The 15,759-nt window shown below is 34.1% G+C and overlaps 1 protein-coding gene and 1 pseudogene across 1 annotated transcript; both read right to left on the reverse strand.

Annotated features, from left to right (window-relative positions):
- Positions 1-4,349: 4,349 nt before the first annotated feature.
- Positions 4,350-5,703, reverse strand: LOC146921336 (thioredoxin H2-like). Its single transcript, XM_085714758.1, has 3 exons — positions 5,500-5,703; positions 5,277-5,399; positions 4,350-4,763 (listed from the first exon to the last, which is right to left on the reverse strand). Exons 1-3 carry the CDS (start codon positions 5,629-5,631, stop codon positions 4,632-4,634), a joined length of 387 nt encoding a protein of 128 aa, XP_085570884.1. The 5' UTR covers positions 5,632-5,703; the 3' UTR covers positions 4,350-4,631.
- A 3,102-nt stretch (positions 5,704-8,805) lies between these two features.
- LOC146921337 (uncharacterized) lies at positions 8,806-12,312 on the reverse strand (annotated as a pseudogene).
- Between the last annotated feature and the right edge of the window lie 3,447 nt (positions 12,313-15,759).

Raw genomic sequence — 15,759 nt, forward strand, 5'->3', positions numbered from 1 at the left:
AGTTTAAAAACTCATGATGACCCCATACTTAGGAAATCATTATTTCAACATCAAAGTGACCCTTATTTGGGAGGGTGGTCGTTTAGAGAGTTGGCAAACACTCAACTTTAGCATAGAGAGAAGGATCTACGAAAACTAAAGATCATCCTGAAGCGGAGGTGGTAAGAATACTCGTTTATCTCTTGAAGAGTATTTTACTGAGTTTTGTAGGTTATAAGGTGAAAGACATTGTGTGTGTATGTGTGCGCGCGTAGGTTTGAGATCTTTGTGTTGTAGTCACTCCATCAATGGCTGGTTTGAGATCTAGCTGTTTTTTGTGTTGTGTGTTGATGTTTTACATGTTATATTACATTGACTGTGTTTCGTCATTATTTTATTTTTCTTCGAGAAATTTGTACTTCATGTGCTTGTTAAAATGGTTGTGAGTGGCTCTTTTTGTTGTGTACCATATTTTGAGAAAGAGACTTATTGTACCTATCACGAAATTTAGATTTATCCCGATCTTAAAAGATGATTTGTTAACATGTGCTTGCATTGGTAATTTTAGAGACCACCTATAGTCGATATAAGCGAACATTACCAACATTCTTTTTTTTGAAGACATATTCAATTAAAGACGGTAGATCTTTCATTATTTTCTTACAACTGGTTTTATGTGCAAGAAATTTGTTTAGTTATTAATACCAAGAGTTTTGTTTGTTAATGTCCTTTTGGTTTGTAAAATTTCTATATACAATATTAATATCATGTACTTGACTTTCAAAATGTGGATGGTGAATATCCCATCTCACGGCCAATCTATATGTATTTTCTTTATTTAAGCATTTAAATAAAGTTTATTTTGCTGTGGGAAAAAAAACCTAAATGTTTCTCTAATAAATTTGTTAAAAATGTCAAGATTGGAGATCCAAAACATGACATGAAATAAACACGTTTTAGTGTGTGTTTGAATTTTGAAAAACACATACTAGAGCTTCTAAAATCATGTTATGAGAGTTCGAATCTCCGTTCAACCAAACATATGCTAGTTGTAACCAAAATTAATTATCATAAAGAACGATTCTCATTTCCCCTAAGAGCAATATTTCTAAATCAGCAGACAGGTTGGAGGCATGGTTTATGTTGAATTTTTGAAGCATAATATCTAAATATTCTGAGGAGACTATCTACTGTCATCAAATGAACTTGCCATATTTTTTTTGTTCTGAAAATATACCTATGAGTTGTTACACAATTGGATAGAGATAGAGCATCTACTTTATAACAAAAGTAACAAACGTGTGAATATATACCACAGAAAATAATAATAGAAAAAATTAATACCACAGAAAATAATAATAGAAAAAATTAAAAGAGAATGCTAAATACAAAATTAAAGAACTAAAATTAAAGAGACTCAATGGTCCCATATCTTTTTAACTCCGCTACTTTGCCAAACAAAAGATTCACATATGTGTTCTTTTCGGCACCAAAATTCGATGGAACAAAGCATCACTATTAATTTCTATTTATATAATTATATTCATATATATGGGACTCGGGTAACATGGAAAATGAAAAGAAAAAAAAATATTGTTGTTTATTTTTTTATAGAAAAAGATGATTATAACATTTCATTAATCTCCTAAAAAAAAGGTTTCATTGCATGTTTGATCCCTTATGTTTATTTTAGTTTTCAAGTTAGTCCCTTATGTTTTAAAAATTTCAAGTTGGTCCCTTACGTTTTAAAAGTTTCAAGTTGGTCCAAAACGTTACTCACGTTGAAATAAGTTAGTTTCTTCCGCGACATGATATTGAGTTTAATACTAAAAAATAAAAAAAATGTTTTAAAGCTGATTTTACTTACAAATCAATCAACTCAATGATGACATTGAGATAAGGATTTATTATATTCTGAATGAAATTATGCTTGGTATTACGTTGAGCAATGTATCACAATTAAGGTGTAATTTACCCTGATAAGAATCTGCTCACGGAGTGGATGAGTAAAGAAAAACCAAGGGTTCTCAAATGTTCAAAGGCTGCAATGACTTCCTATTCTTATCAGACGATTGCTTTTCTGACATGTGATATGTCTTTGCAACACAAATAAAAGACCAAAAAACTCAACGACAGCTAACTACAGCTGGGTTTCTAGTTATAACTCAACGGTAGTTAACTACCGCTGGAGGATATTTTAGTAATTTACTTGTGTTATTAGGAACTTCTGAATGTCAAAAAAGCAATTGTCTTCTTATCATTATTCTCAGGCTTACCTATATGTCTCTACAAATCTTAAACATATTATGATCGTCTCTTTGCACGCACATATGTTATACACACGTTCAAGGCTTTTACTTTTAAAATGATATTTAGTCCATGCACGTCATATATGTTAAATGAGAAATGTTAACGAGTGTCTCGGAGCAATCTTTAAACACTTTAATTAGTAAGTTTTTAATGAAAAGTTGTGTATTGAATGCATTGGAAATTGTAATAATTGAATTTTTAAAAGAATAATTGCTAAATTTGGGATGCTTAAAAAGTGCTCTGGAAGCACTCGTTAACAAGACCCTAAATTTTGTAAAGAGGAGTAACCTTGAAATCATCAAACATGTTATATGTAATAAATTATTTTTTCCTTAATGAAATCTTACTTTAGCTTAAAAAATAGTGTGTATCACATGTGTCTGCCAAAACGACGTGGACCAATTAGCACTTCTACTTTCCTAAAAAAAAAAAAATAGCATTTCTACTAAATATAATATGTTGAGTAAATAATGAAATTGATCCCTTCAACAATAAAACTTCAGGTTGGTTCTCAATACAAAAAATAAAAAATAGCACTTCTATACTATGTTGGGAATACGTATGTATGTATGGATAAGTTGGCAGTAACATTGCACTTGATATGATACATTACACCTTTTAGCTGATATGGCACTTGGGTGGAAAGTTGCTTACATGGTAGTGATGTGTATATACATCTTGAAATCGGGTTCCACTTCCGTGCCATTAAGGCGGGCTATGGTAGGTGACATAGCCAATCAATGTGTGCTACGTGGCACATCTCATTTGAAAAAATAAATTAAAATCAGAAAAATTGTAACATAGATAGAGATAACAGAACGGAACACATCCACCACCATCATCATCAGCATTCACCCTCTCCATCACAGGTTCCTCTTCACACATCTCTGATCCTAAAGATCAAAATGATTAAACCCCGCTACGACGACTCGGTGCTTGTGTTGGCGGAAAAATCTAGGTCGAATCATGGGTCTTCTTGGAGATCTGAATCTAGGAGAACTCATTTGAACATTCCATAACAAAGGCAGTGATTTCATGGTACCAAGTTGCAAGTTTCTCAGAGAAGACACCGTTTCATTAACAAAACTCATAGACCTTCCCAACAACCGTCGTGTGATCCTGAGTTGCTCCGGCGGAGAATGAATGGAGAATCAACGGTTGAAGGAGACGGTGAACGGCGGCGGAAAAAAGTCGATGATGACGGCGATGGACGGTGGCTGATGTTGATGTGGGTGGCAGTTTGTCACAAGGAGGAGGGGGAGGCGGGAGGTGGCAGACTTTGATTAAATTAACTTTTCTGATTTCAATTTATTTTTTCAAATGAGATGTGCCACGTGGCACACTTTGATTGGCGATGTCACCTACCATAGCCCGTCTTATTGGCACGGAAGTGGAACCCCTTGAAATCATGTAAAATCATTTGTAACTTTTCCTTTGGCCTTATAATGAAGAAAAAATTTGTAAGAGAAAATATATATAGTTATTCTGACATGACTGTTATTTTCAATTTTTAATGTTATATTATCTTTTTAGCTGTACTTCCTAGTTTTGATTTTTTTTTATTGTATTAACTTTTTGGTTCTTAGTGGAACGATATTAGTAATCTAGAGTTCGGTCTAGATTTTACGAACGAATCGTCGTTTGATAGAGTTTAGTAACTATTTAAGTTCAATCTCTTGATTCTAGTTTTAATTATTCTTGATATCAATACCTCTTATATATTGTGTATTTATCTTAACGTTAATACATCAATATCTAACAAGGCTAAATTAATGAAATTATTATTACATAAATTTCTTTCAATAATAACATTTCTTTAATTCTTTGCAAAAAAAAAAAACAATAATGTTGCTTTATTTTGTTTGAAATAAACAATATTGTCATTCCAAGCATTAATTTAGTCATAATGCATGATGATTTTGAAATTAAGCAAGAGAGTTCGATTATCAATATTTCATCTTATTTATTGTCAAAAAAAAAAAAAATTCATCTTATGAAAGTATCCATTAACTTATGTGTATCGATGGTGTGAAATCTTTTTATATTTATATTCAACCAAATCATATCATAATATATTTTATTATATTCATTCCTAAAATCATGTCATAGTGAAATTCAATTAATTATGTGTAAAAAAAATTACACTTATAATACATATAAATTAAAAAAAATTACAAAAAAACGCTTTGCACGTCAAAAACAATTTGGAAAAGAAAAAGTTTCAATCTAAGTCATACCAACATGTAAATGTGGTATGAAAGGAGATATATCGAATAATTTCTCCTTATTCATGTTCCTTTATGATGCTCAACACAGTCTTGATCACATGCAAGATTAGAAGCTTAGTTTTGATGCTTCTCAATCAACTTTTCAAGCTCTTCCTTTTTTGCCCCTACAACCTTGTCAACAACTTTTCCTTTCTTCATCAGTATGAATGTTGGCATTGCTTGCACTTGAAACTCTTGAGAGACACCCTGTTTACAATTGAAAAATAATGTGCACAAGTCAATTCCTCAAAAAGTCTCGTTTCAAATGTAGCTAAAAAATTACCAATTTTGGGTCTAGTCATAACTCCCCTTTAAAAAAAAAGTTCATCTTTAAATATAAATCTCATTTCAAGTTATGAAATATATTTATTATTTTCTATCAAATATACTCTTTATTAATACTGTTAAGTTGAATTAAGGGATATAAAAGCCGGAGTTTGATACATTAATTATACTCAAATGATTATTTTAGGAATATTCGTACTTTTTTTTTTTTTTTTGCCTTAGTCATCCTGTTCGTATGGAAAAAGACCATAGTAAGAGCTTATAAGTAAAATACACTATTTTTGTTTTACATAATATTTGTAAAATTAATAAAAAGAGCTTATAAGTAATATGTCATTCATCTTTATATAATGTATAGATGGTGTGCTGCCCTTATATTAGGATATATAACATGAGTAATAATAATAGTAAAATGAAATAAAAATGTAATAATACCATTAATTCATCCACGTCAATCTTGATGAAATCTACTTTTATGTATTTTGCAGCAAAGTCTTGAATGATTGGATCCATGTATTTGCAAGGTCCACACCATGCAGCCGTAAATTCAATTACCATCTTAAGCCAAAAAAATACACGATCCCATGAGAGTTAAAAAAAACAAAATGAAAATACAAAATAATTAGTATAGCTTTAAATTAAATTAATAATAACGCACCAGCTTGTTAGTTTCTTTGGAGGCATCAAAATAAGCCTTCCATTTAGCAGTGGAATGGAAGGTAAGAATGTGAGATGATAATGACTTTGCAGATGTATGACCATGCTCCATGTTGGATAAATTGCCTCCCATCTTTTTTTCCTTTTGGGGACTTAGACAAGAATGTATATCTGTATTCTAATCTTGTTTGTATGATGGCATTTACTAGGAGTCTCATTTATAGGACTAACAAAGTAGAGGGGAATCATTTTTTTAATAAAGTAATATATTCTTTCTAACCTAATGATAGTAAGTACTTAAATAGACTTTGTTAAAAAATTAGGCAGAGTTTCTGATGTGATAAGAGCACAAGAGCACAATACACAATTATTTGGTTTTGCGGTATAACAGGAATTGATTATGTAAAGTGATTTATATTTAGATGTATTTATGTAAACGTGGATTTAATAATAAATTTAATGGCTAAAATCAATCGTAGAAGATAAAAGCTTGCACGGAGTCTAGAGTGACTGTGTCATGATAGTATGTTCTTATAATATTAGAGGTCTGGGTGGGAGGATTAAAAAAAGTAAAGTTTTTGAGTTTGTGAATAAGAACCATTTTGATTCCCTTGCCATCCAAGAAACTAAATTAGTAGTTGTTGATGATAGTTTGTGTCATTCTCTTTGGGGATATTCTTCGCATGAGTGGAGCTTCTCCCCGGCATTGGGTGATCGATAAAATCATTTCGGCCAACCAGTCAAACTTTCCTTAAAGGTAGACAATTGGTGGATGGAGTTGTGGCGGTCAATGAGGTTGTGGATCTAGCAAAAAAATCTAAGCAAGATTGAATCATTTTTAAAGTGAACTTTGAGAAAGTTTATGATTCAGTGAGCTGGAGTTTCCTGAAATATATGTTGAAGAGATTTGGTTTTGATGATAAGTGGTGTGCTTGGATGCGAGCATGTGTGTTTGCAGGTAATCTCTTTGTGCTTGTCAATGGGTGTCCAACCTAGGAAATTAGTATAGGTTCAGTATTTAGGTCTTCCAATTGGGCCTAATTCTAAGAGATTGTCTATTTGGCAACCTTTGTTGGATACTCTAGTATCTAGTCTGAGTGAGTGGAGTAATAGGTTTGTCAGCTTGGGGGGTGGGGGTGATTCTTATAAAAACTCTGTTCTTAACTTTATCCTGATTTTTTTCCTTTCCTTTTTGAAAATGCCAAATGGTGGTTTGGAATCGGATTGTGAGGATTCAACATCATTTTCTTGTGGGGAGGGTCTAAATGGACGAGGAAGATTCCTTACGTTCGATGGTCGGATGTTTGTAAGCCTAAGAGTGTTGGAGGGTTGGGTATCAAAGATCTAAGATTGGTTATCTAGCCCTTTTTGGGAAGTGGCATTGGAGGTTGATCACAAAAGAGGAGGCTTTGTGGAAAGATATTACAGGAGCTAGATATTTGAAAGGGTCTCAATGGGATTATTGTGGGGGGCGGGCGGAGTTTTAAGAGGTGTCTCAAACTAGTGGAAAGAGATCTCGTTATTGGGAACTAGTCAGCCTGGGTCTAATGTTTGGTACTCTGAAAGTATCATCAGGAAGGTTAAAGATGGCCGATCTACATATTTTTTGGAAGATCCTTGGTTAGGATCTATTCCTTTGAGTATTCGTTTCTCTAGGTTGTTTCAAGTTTCTATTCAAAAAGAAGCTAAAGTGTTCGATATGACCATTAGAGAGGGATCTGAATGGGTATAGGATCTTAAGTGGAGTATGGATCTTTTTGAGTGGGAACTTTTGATTTTGGGAGAGCTGCTCCAGACTTTAGAGAGTCTGACCCTCTCTGAAGGTGCAAACTTTTGGGTTTGGGGCAATGATTCATCGAGCATTTACTCAGTGAGATCAGCTTATACATTTCTTCAAATGAGAGCCAATGTGGTGGATGGGAGGTTAGAAGATATTGTGCAACTTATTGCAAAGGTGTGGGAGTCTTGGTCTCCTCTCATGATAAATGTTTTCTCTTGGTAGCTGCTTCAAGATAGGATCCCGACTCGTCAAAATCTTTTTTCATGGAGAATTATAGTTGATCCTTGTGGTATTTCTTGTATTTTAGTAATGAGACTGTATAGTTGGTTTGTCAACTTTTTGCTAGATGTCCTATTTTAGGCCAGGTGTGGTATTATGTGTTTAAGTGGTTGGGGTGGGAATTGGTTTTTCTTTCAGATCTAGTGAGTCTTTTAGTTTTATGCTCGATTTAGGTGGAGGAAAAAATGAGAGGTTAGGTTTCTTATTAATCTGACAATCTGTTATGTGGTCCTTGTGAAGATCTCAAAACACTCGTATCTTTTTTGGGAATGATGCCTCTGTACTCCACTTGGTGGATATGGTTAATTTCACCTCTTGAAAGTTGTTTTTAGGAAGACATTCTAGTCACACATGTTCCTTTTATGAGTGAGATAATGAACCCATTATGTGTTGGCACTGTTAGTGTCTTGCGGCGGATTTGTCTAAGAGTTGATTGACTGAGGGGCTCTTCTCATGGTCTTCCTTTTGTTCGGCTACCGTTGGGTGTTCTTGTTAGGAGTTGTGTTTCAGTTGTGGTTTTAGTTTTTGCTCTTGTTTTCAAGGGAGAGATTCTTGAATTTTGTTATCGCTGAGTACTTCTTGTACTCGAATTTGAATATATGTTTGAAATCTTGTAAGAGATTCTTCTTTTTATTTTTAATAAATAGATAGTATATATTTGTCATTCAAAAAAAATAAAATCAATTATACAAACAAAATCAATTTTCATGTAAATTATCCAAGCATAATAAAATCAATTCTACAACTTTAAATCACTTTTGATCCTCCAGAATTAAAACCAAATATATGCACAACTTTAATTATAAATGCACTAGAAAAACAAATTATATAAATCATTATGCACCAGTTTTTTTTTCCTCACTTTTCCTTCTTCTCACGCGTCCTCAATATTCCAAAAATACATTCATTCAGATTATATAATTTGAATGCCGTTTTGAAGGATTTCAGATTATATAATCTGAAACCACTAAAATTTTAGAAAATTACATAGAACATTGCTCTGGTTTATCCAAATCTTGGTAATATATGATTCGTAAAATAAAATCCGAAAAAACTAATTGTAGTTCGGAAAATATAATTTGAAATGTGTCAAACTCTTCCGCTTTAGAGACAAAGTAAGTAATGCAAGCAATAATTGGTGTGACATAACCGGCCACCAAAAAAAATAATTCATTTCATTTAATATATATATATATATATATATATATATATATATATATATAATATTAGTTACATATTGGCCACAAATATACAAATTACATAACCGGCCACCAAAAAATATGTCGGGGTGTAATACCACCAAAAAAATAGGACGAACACCAACCGACCTATAACTTTCCTAACCTATTATAACCTATCTAAGAAGTCTAGTGATATTCCTAAATTGCCGTCCTCTTCCATGTCCTCCGTCCATTCAAATTCTTGTTCCTTTTTTTGCGGGGTGGGAGTATCACCACAAACAATTGGATTGTGCTCATTTGTTGGTTTCTTTGGCGGCTTAGGCTCCTTAGACATGAGTTCATTGAAAGCATTTTGTCTATCCAAAAATGCAAAATGCCAATTCTCCGCCTCACCAATCTTGTTGCTCATCCACTCCTTACAACTCGGTGGTAACGGACAACCTTCCTTCAAAATCACATGAAGATAGTGATCGGGAATTAAGCAAAGACACATGATGTTGGAATGTGGATTAAGTGGAGGAGCACTTCGGATTGGGAAATATGTCTCACATACACCACCCGTTGTTTCGGACAAAGTCAATAGAACAACGGGTCTTTTGTAGCAAGAAGCAATAATGTGACCCATATCCGGAGTGGTCATCCACTTATCTGGAGGCGCAACACCAATTGTACGTTTTGGAGGGTATAAACCATTCAAGATTATGTTATAACGCTCCTCCGTGTCATATATCGGCATGTAGTCACTCTTATGATTTCTCAACTCTTGAATAAGTGCATGACGAATCAATACATGATCTTCCTCATCCATCCCCAAGTGCCTAGCTATCACCCGGAATCCACAATGACCATCCCCTTTAACATTCACAATTTCTTCAACAAAAGGCCTCATGATATTTGGAATTTGTGAAATGTATGGGATATTTCAAAACGGTTTTGAAGTGGAGGATGAAGCTTGTGAGCGGGAGTAAGTGCCAAGGCGTGCACCTTTCCTCTTTGGAAGTGACCTCTTTGGTTGTGAAGGTTTACTATCCGGATTTTGAGAATCAATGGTCTCCCACCTAGAGGGGATTCGACCCGTTGATGACACTTTGAGTGTAGTCCTCTTCCTTTTAGGTGCTCCCTTGGTTACCACCTTTTTCAAAGGCGGAGACAAAAATGTGGTTTCCGGAAATGCAATTTGACGCATCATCTCTTTGATGTGGAGCTTTTCTTGAGAAGTTCTTGAATGCCATTCCACTCCTCCATCACGGAAAAGTCATCATCAATCTTCTCTCCTTGTACACACAACCTTTTCCAATGAGGGTATATATCATCCAAGACAAGAGGCAATTTTTGCTTGCTCTTCATGGCAATAATACACGCACAAGGTAACCTGTAGGATGTCATTTGAACACAACCACAATCTTCCTCACCAAATGCGAATGTCTTGGAGCGTTTCAATTCATCATAGATAAATCTCAATGCTTTTCTAGAAACATAACCCTCCAATTCTTTCATCATCTTGATCTTTTTGTATTTGTGCTCAAACACCGTTTTGTTCCTCCCGAAACTACCTTGTATTTCACCAAATTGCACCGCCAACATCTTGTGGATTTCATCCCAACATGATGCCAAATCACCCACGCTACTCCTCAAATATTTTTTCAAAACACCATGAGCGGATTCAACTATGTTGGTGGTTCTACACCCTAGATGCAAGACTTTATCCGTCCATGCCCTCACAAATTTCTCCTTAAGGTTCAAAACCGTTTCTTCGACATATTTAATGAATTTCGGAAATGGCATGCATACCTCTTTGAATTTCAACAAATTAATTGCATATGATTCCTCCGTGGGAGATTCAACTAACTCTCTCCAAGCATTCACCACTTTCTCAACAACATCGCTATTCTTCATCTTGTTCTTCTTCAATTCTTTCTTGTCTAGTTTTGTACCCTTAGGAGGCTTTGGCACCACTTTACAATCCGTGATGCACTTGGACCTTACATTCTTCCCAATATGAAAATAACAAAGCATGGTGTATGTCTCAGGGAAAACTGTGCCAACGGCCTTCATCAAAGCACCATCCCTATCAGTGACAATCACCTTAGGCATGTTGTCTTTTGAGTACAAGAGACCTTTCAACATTGTAAGTGCCCAAGCAAAGTTATCCTCTAGTTCAAAGTGAAGAAAGCTGAAACCAACGGAATACGTCCTTCTTGTAGAGGTGCAACCAACTATCTCAAACAAAGGCATTCGGTAGTTGTTGGTTTTGTATGTAGAGTCCATGACCAAAACGGTCAGAAAGGTGTTGAGCAATTTAATTGACTCCGGATGAGCAAAAAAGATGTCTTCAAGAGTGGTTTCCTCACTATTGCATCTTGTGTAATAGACGTACTTATGCTCCACCAACTTCGAAATCAAGAATTGCAACTCCGTCATGTCACCTCTTTCCCCCTTGCGCCATCTTGTTCTCACATTGTACACTTGCTTGATTGTTGTCACACTTTCGTTGTTGTTTTCCTTCAAATTGGTGAGAATATTCCGAGGCACCGTCAAGCTCTTTGTCATTTCAATAACTTTTTTCTTCTCCTCCGCACGAAGTCTACCCGCAATTAGGTGTCCTTGTAACTTTCCCACCTCCAAGTCATGGTTGTGCATTCCACAAAGCATTGCAAGCCACCAATCATTTGTATCTTTATCAAAGAAACCTTTCAACCTAAACGGACAATTACATTTCCTTGAGCCAATGCCTTCAAGGTTCGGTTTCTTCCTTGTCTTAGGTGGCCTGTATACCCCACTCCTTTCACATTGCATCGTCAAATACGGCCTTTTTATAACGGATTTATCTATACAAACACCAAATCCGGCCTTCACCCCTTGTCCGCGAACCCAAGTAAGTAACTCTTCTCGCTCTCTCCATCTTGCATTTGTTGTAAAAAATGAGGCGGTGTCACGAGCTTCACAAATAACACCGGTAGGTACCGGATTAGGTTCTTGAATTTTACTAATTCGAGCTTGAATTGGAATTTGGACTTTAAATGGTTTGAAATTAAAGCTTGGTTTGACATCGCCGGAACCTTCGCCGGAACCTTCACCGGAACCTTCTTTTTTGGCCGGTTTCGGTTCAACGCCATCATCCGCGACTTTGTCAACCATCTCCCTAAATATCTATTGAATAAAAAAAATTACAAAGGAAGAAAAAATAAATTACTTGCGGAACAAGCTAACCAAGAACAAAAGTGGCGCAAAAAATTCAAAAAAACATGGATGCACAGTGGCGTGACTTAAGTCACGCAGCACTAATGCACTTGCGCCAGTTAAGTCGCGCAGCAAGTTAACCTGCGCAAGTTAACTTGCGTACCATGCCCTAGTCCCTACGAAAACCAGACGAACCAAGCAGGAAAACCAGCAAAATGAGATGAGTTTAGATGGTACTTTTTGATATTTGATGCTTGATGAGCGTAGAAACTTGCTTCCTGACGATTTGCAATGATTTGGGATGATGATTTTCACCCAAAAAATCGCACTTTTTGGGTTTTTGAAGGTGGAGGGAAAGAAAATGGTGGTTGGAGTTCGGACTGATGGGTTTTGTTCAAAAACAAGAACACTGCGTGAGTTAACTTACGCAGCGTGAGTTAACTTGCGTAGCGCATGTTAACTTGCGCAAGGGCAAAATTGGCATGGCTGCAGGGTGCGAGCAAAACGTGCTGGGTGGAGAGCAAAATTCTAAAAGTTATATTATGATTGTAAGTGTAACACCTCATTTTCTCTTGTGGTTATGTATGTTGATTATCTGTGAAAATTAGGCTACTATGTATGTTTGGTTGGGTGACTCTTTCGAATTATTGTGATTGTGCTAGTTATGTTTTAAATTGGTTAGAAGATTGTTATATCGTTAGGTTACCCTTAATAATTGGCATTCTCATTTTTGTAAGAGTTGAGAGTAGGCTATGTGGGGGAAAACTTGAATTTTTACATGTCGTATCCTCGGATTCCAAGTCGCGTACACGAAGCTAGAAGAGTAGAGATGACACATTTTTTTTGCTAATTGTGCGTACGCGAGACGATATTATGCACACACGAAATTTTGCAGGACCAATTATTTAAACGAATTCTTATAATTTTTCAAGAGTTTAAAGGTCTCTCATGAGAGCTGCGATTTGGTGAGGTTTTTCGGGTATTCGTGAGCTCTCAAACGTTGTAATCCAAAGTTTCAACTCTCTCTGTGATTTTCCCTCAAAAAAACTCTCTCTGTGATTTCTCATTCACATATTTCAATCCTTGAGTCGTAGTACCCTTGCAAACTCCATTGGAGTTGGTTTGAATCTCTTTTTCTAAGTAAATTGTCTATTCCAATTTCTTTGTCAATTGGTTAGTATTACACCGTAGTTATGATTTTGGTTTTAGGGTTTTATTTGTTAATTATTTTCTCTTAGTGTCGTGACCTAGCTGTTGTGTTAAAATCCCACTTGTGGTGGTAAAATTTTAATTAAGGTAAGTGTGAGACAATTTTTTATTGAGGTATAGTGCAAAAATAATTAGTGACAAATAGAGAATGTCTACTTCAGACATTATTCGTCGTTTAACCAATTATTAGCTTCTATTGAATGAACTAAATGAATAATTATGATTAATGAAAGGATAAAATATGATTTAGCAACATTATTAAGGTCATAAGGTGTTACGTGATTTGCATTAAAAGAATGTGTTGAAAGTTACATGATACATGTGGAATAGGTTTTGTTGATTTATTATAAATGATTAGATTCTAAATGACCATGTGGAGTAGTTCTGAATGACTCTTCTATATTTTGGATGACTCATAGGTTCATACATGAATATTTGAATGAAAAATAACGTAAAACAAAAAGTTCTCAAAAATTCAAAATGCAAGGCTATAAAAGATGTTCCAAAATACATTGATCAATTAGTGGTCGAGTTTAAAACCAAAAAGGTAGATTTTGGCCTTGAGCAACCAATTTCCATACAAATGTGTTTGTTGATGGTGCCTCTGATTAAACCACATAACTTGCAGTTGTCTTTCACCATTTGTACATCTCAACCCCATTTTTATTTATTAAAAATATGTTCTTAATTTTGGTTATTCTTAATTATCATATCATAATAATTTCGAATTAATTTTTATTTTAAATTTACTATTATTATATCATAAATTAAATCAGCATGTAACTCTATCGTGAAGAGTGGGTGCTCTTCTATTGGATGTTCCATTGTTACGTTATAAGGAGAGTCCAGATGATTATCTACATTTGGTTTAGAGCAACAACAAAATACAAAATTTTAAGACATTGATTTATGAGTCTTCTCACTTATAAAATATTTAACCTTCACTATTTTAAATAATGATAGGCTTCTAACTCGCACTTGCTTTGTAAAAACATTACAAATAGAAGTAAGCAATTAGATTACTTTACTCTAGAAGTATAACTGATCCTTGCTTCCCTTATTGCAATTCTAACACCAAAAATGGAAACCTAGCTCACTAATTAAGAACAATATTCCATTCTGATCAGTTCAAAGATATATGCATAATTGAATAAGAGTGTTCTAGGGCTATTAATTAAATTCATTATTACGTATTAGTTAAAATTACTTTTATTTATTTTAAACACTAGAGGGTCTATCCCAAATAGCCTTTTCTACAAACTAATGTAACTTAATTATTTATTATATTTTACAAACTCTTGCACAATAAAAAAATTTCCTTTGCCAAAAAATTCCTTGAACTCATGGACTTCATTTTTCGATACAATGATATTGTTACGAAGTTTTCACTGCTGTTTATCAGTGACTAATCTACGTCGGATAACTTGCAGAGCAGGTGTGTTCTTCCCTTTTAAACGTATTTTTTCATACGCATGTGACAATAATCGAATCTCTGACCACATGCTTAAGAGACTCAACTTCCTTACTAGTTGCACCAATCTATTATTTATAACTCATAGACTTTTTTATTATGTCAATAAAGATAAATAGTTAGTTGATCACAACCCCAAATAAATATTACTTAGACACGCATATTACATATACTTTAATTATTTTAAAAGCTAGCACACGTTATTTTTTTTCTTTCTTACTTTAATGTTTTAGTCTAAATGTTGTGTCTAAATTTAGACTGATGGATTAAAATTACAATTCGTGAGCTTTTTATCATGTCAAAATTCAAAAGGTATCTTTGCCATTCAAAACAAAACCAATGAGCTATCTCCCAAAGTCAAATTGCGGCTAGCTAGCTGCCAAGCATCATCTTTATTTTATATAACAACGGTCTGAGTTCATCGCTGAAGATCACTAAATAAATTAAATATTTTTCTTTAAGACAACTAAATAAATTTATTGAAAGGAATGAAGAAGATATATTCACGTATATTTAACTTTTACTTTTGCAATTTTGTCGTTTTAGTACGACATTGTTTTCTTTATTTTTAATTGTGCGATATTGTTTTGCTTTATCGTTTTGTCATGGTGTTTTCTTGGTTTGAGATTATTAGATCAGTTTCAATCTAAAGTAGATTTAATCAATTATTTTAATGTGTTAACGTTATAGATTCTGATGCATGGTTATTGAGGATACTTGAATATATTTTGTTGTCATATGCTATTAGCATAAATGTTTTGAGTATGCTAACATTTATGCTAATGAGGTTCGAATCCCAGCCAATTGGTATAAATGTTTTGAGTATGACCTCGTGAGCTTAGCTCAATTGGTATGGACAATGCATAATATATGCAAGGTCTGGGGTTCGAATTCCAACCACCACAAAAAAAAAAAGTTTTGAGTATGATAGCAGATTCATTCTTTTTATTTTTAGTGAATTTGTATGGTATGTACTTTATCAATTTAAATAAATCAGTATATTTTATTTTTTTTGTTAAAAAATATAAAGATAAATAAATAATAATTCAGGATAAAAATTAAAAACATGGAATAAAGACACAGGTTCCATCACCTTATTTTTACGATGTCATTATACATGTGCTTTATGTGAATATATTATTCCTACACTCGAACCATTTT

Source organism: Medicago sativa, chromosome 5 (assembly GCF_051527215.1).
Source record: "Medicago sativa cultivar Bolivia chromosome 5, Bolivia_mono, whole genome shotgun sequence".
Taxonomy (NCBI): domain Eukaryota; kingdom Viridiplantae; phylum Streptophyta; class Magnoliopsida; order Fabales; family Fabaceae; genus Medicago; species Medicago sativa.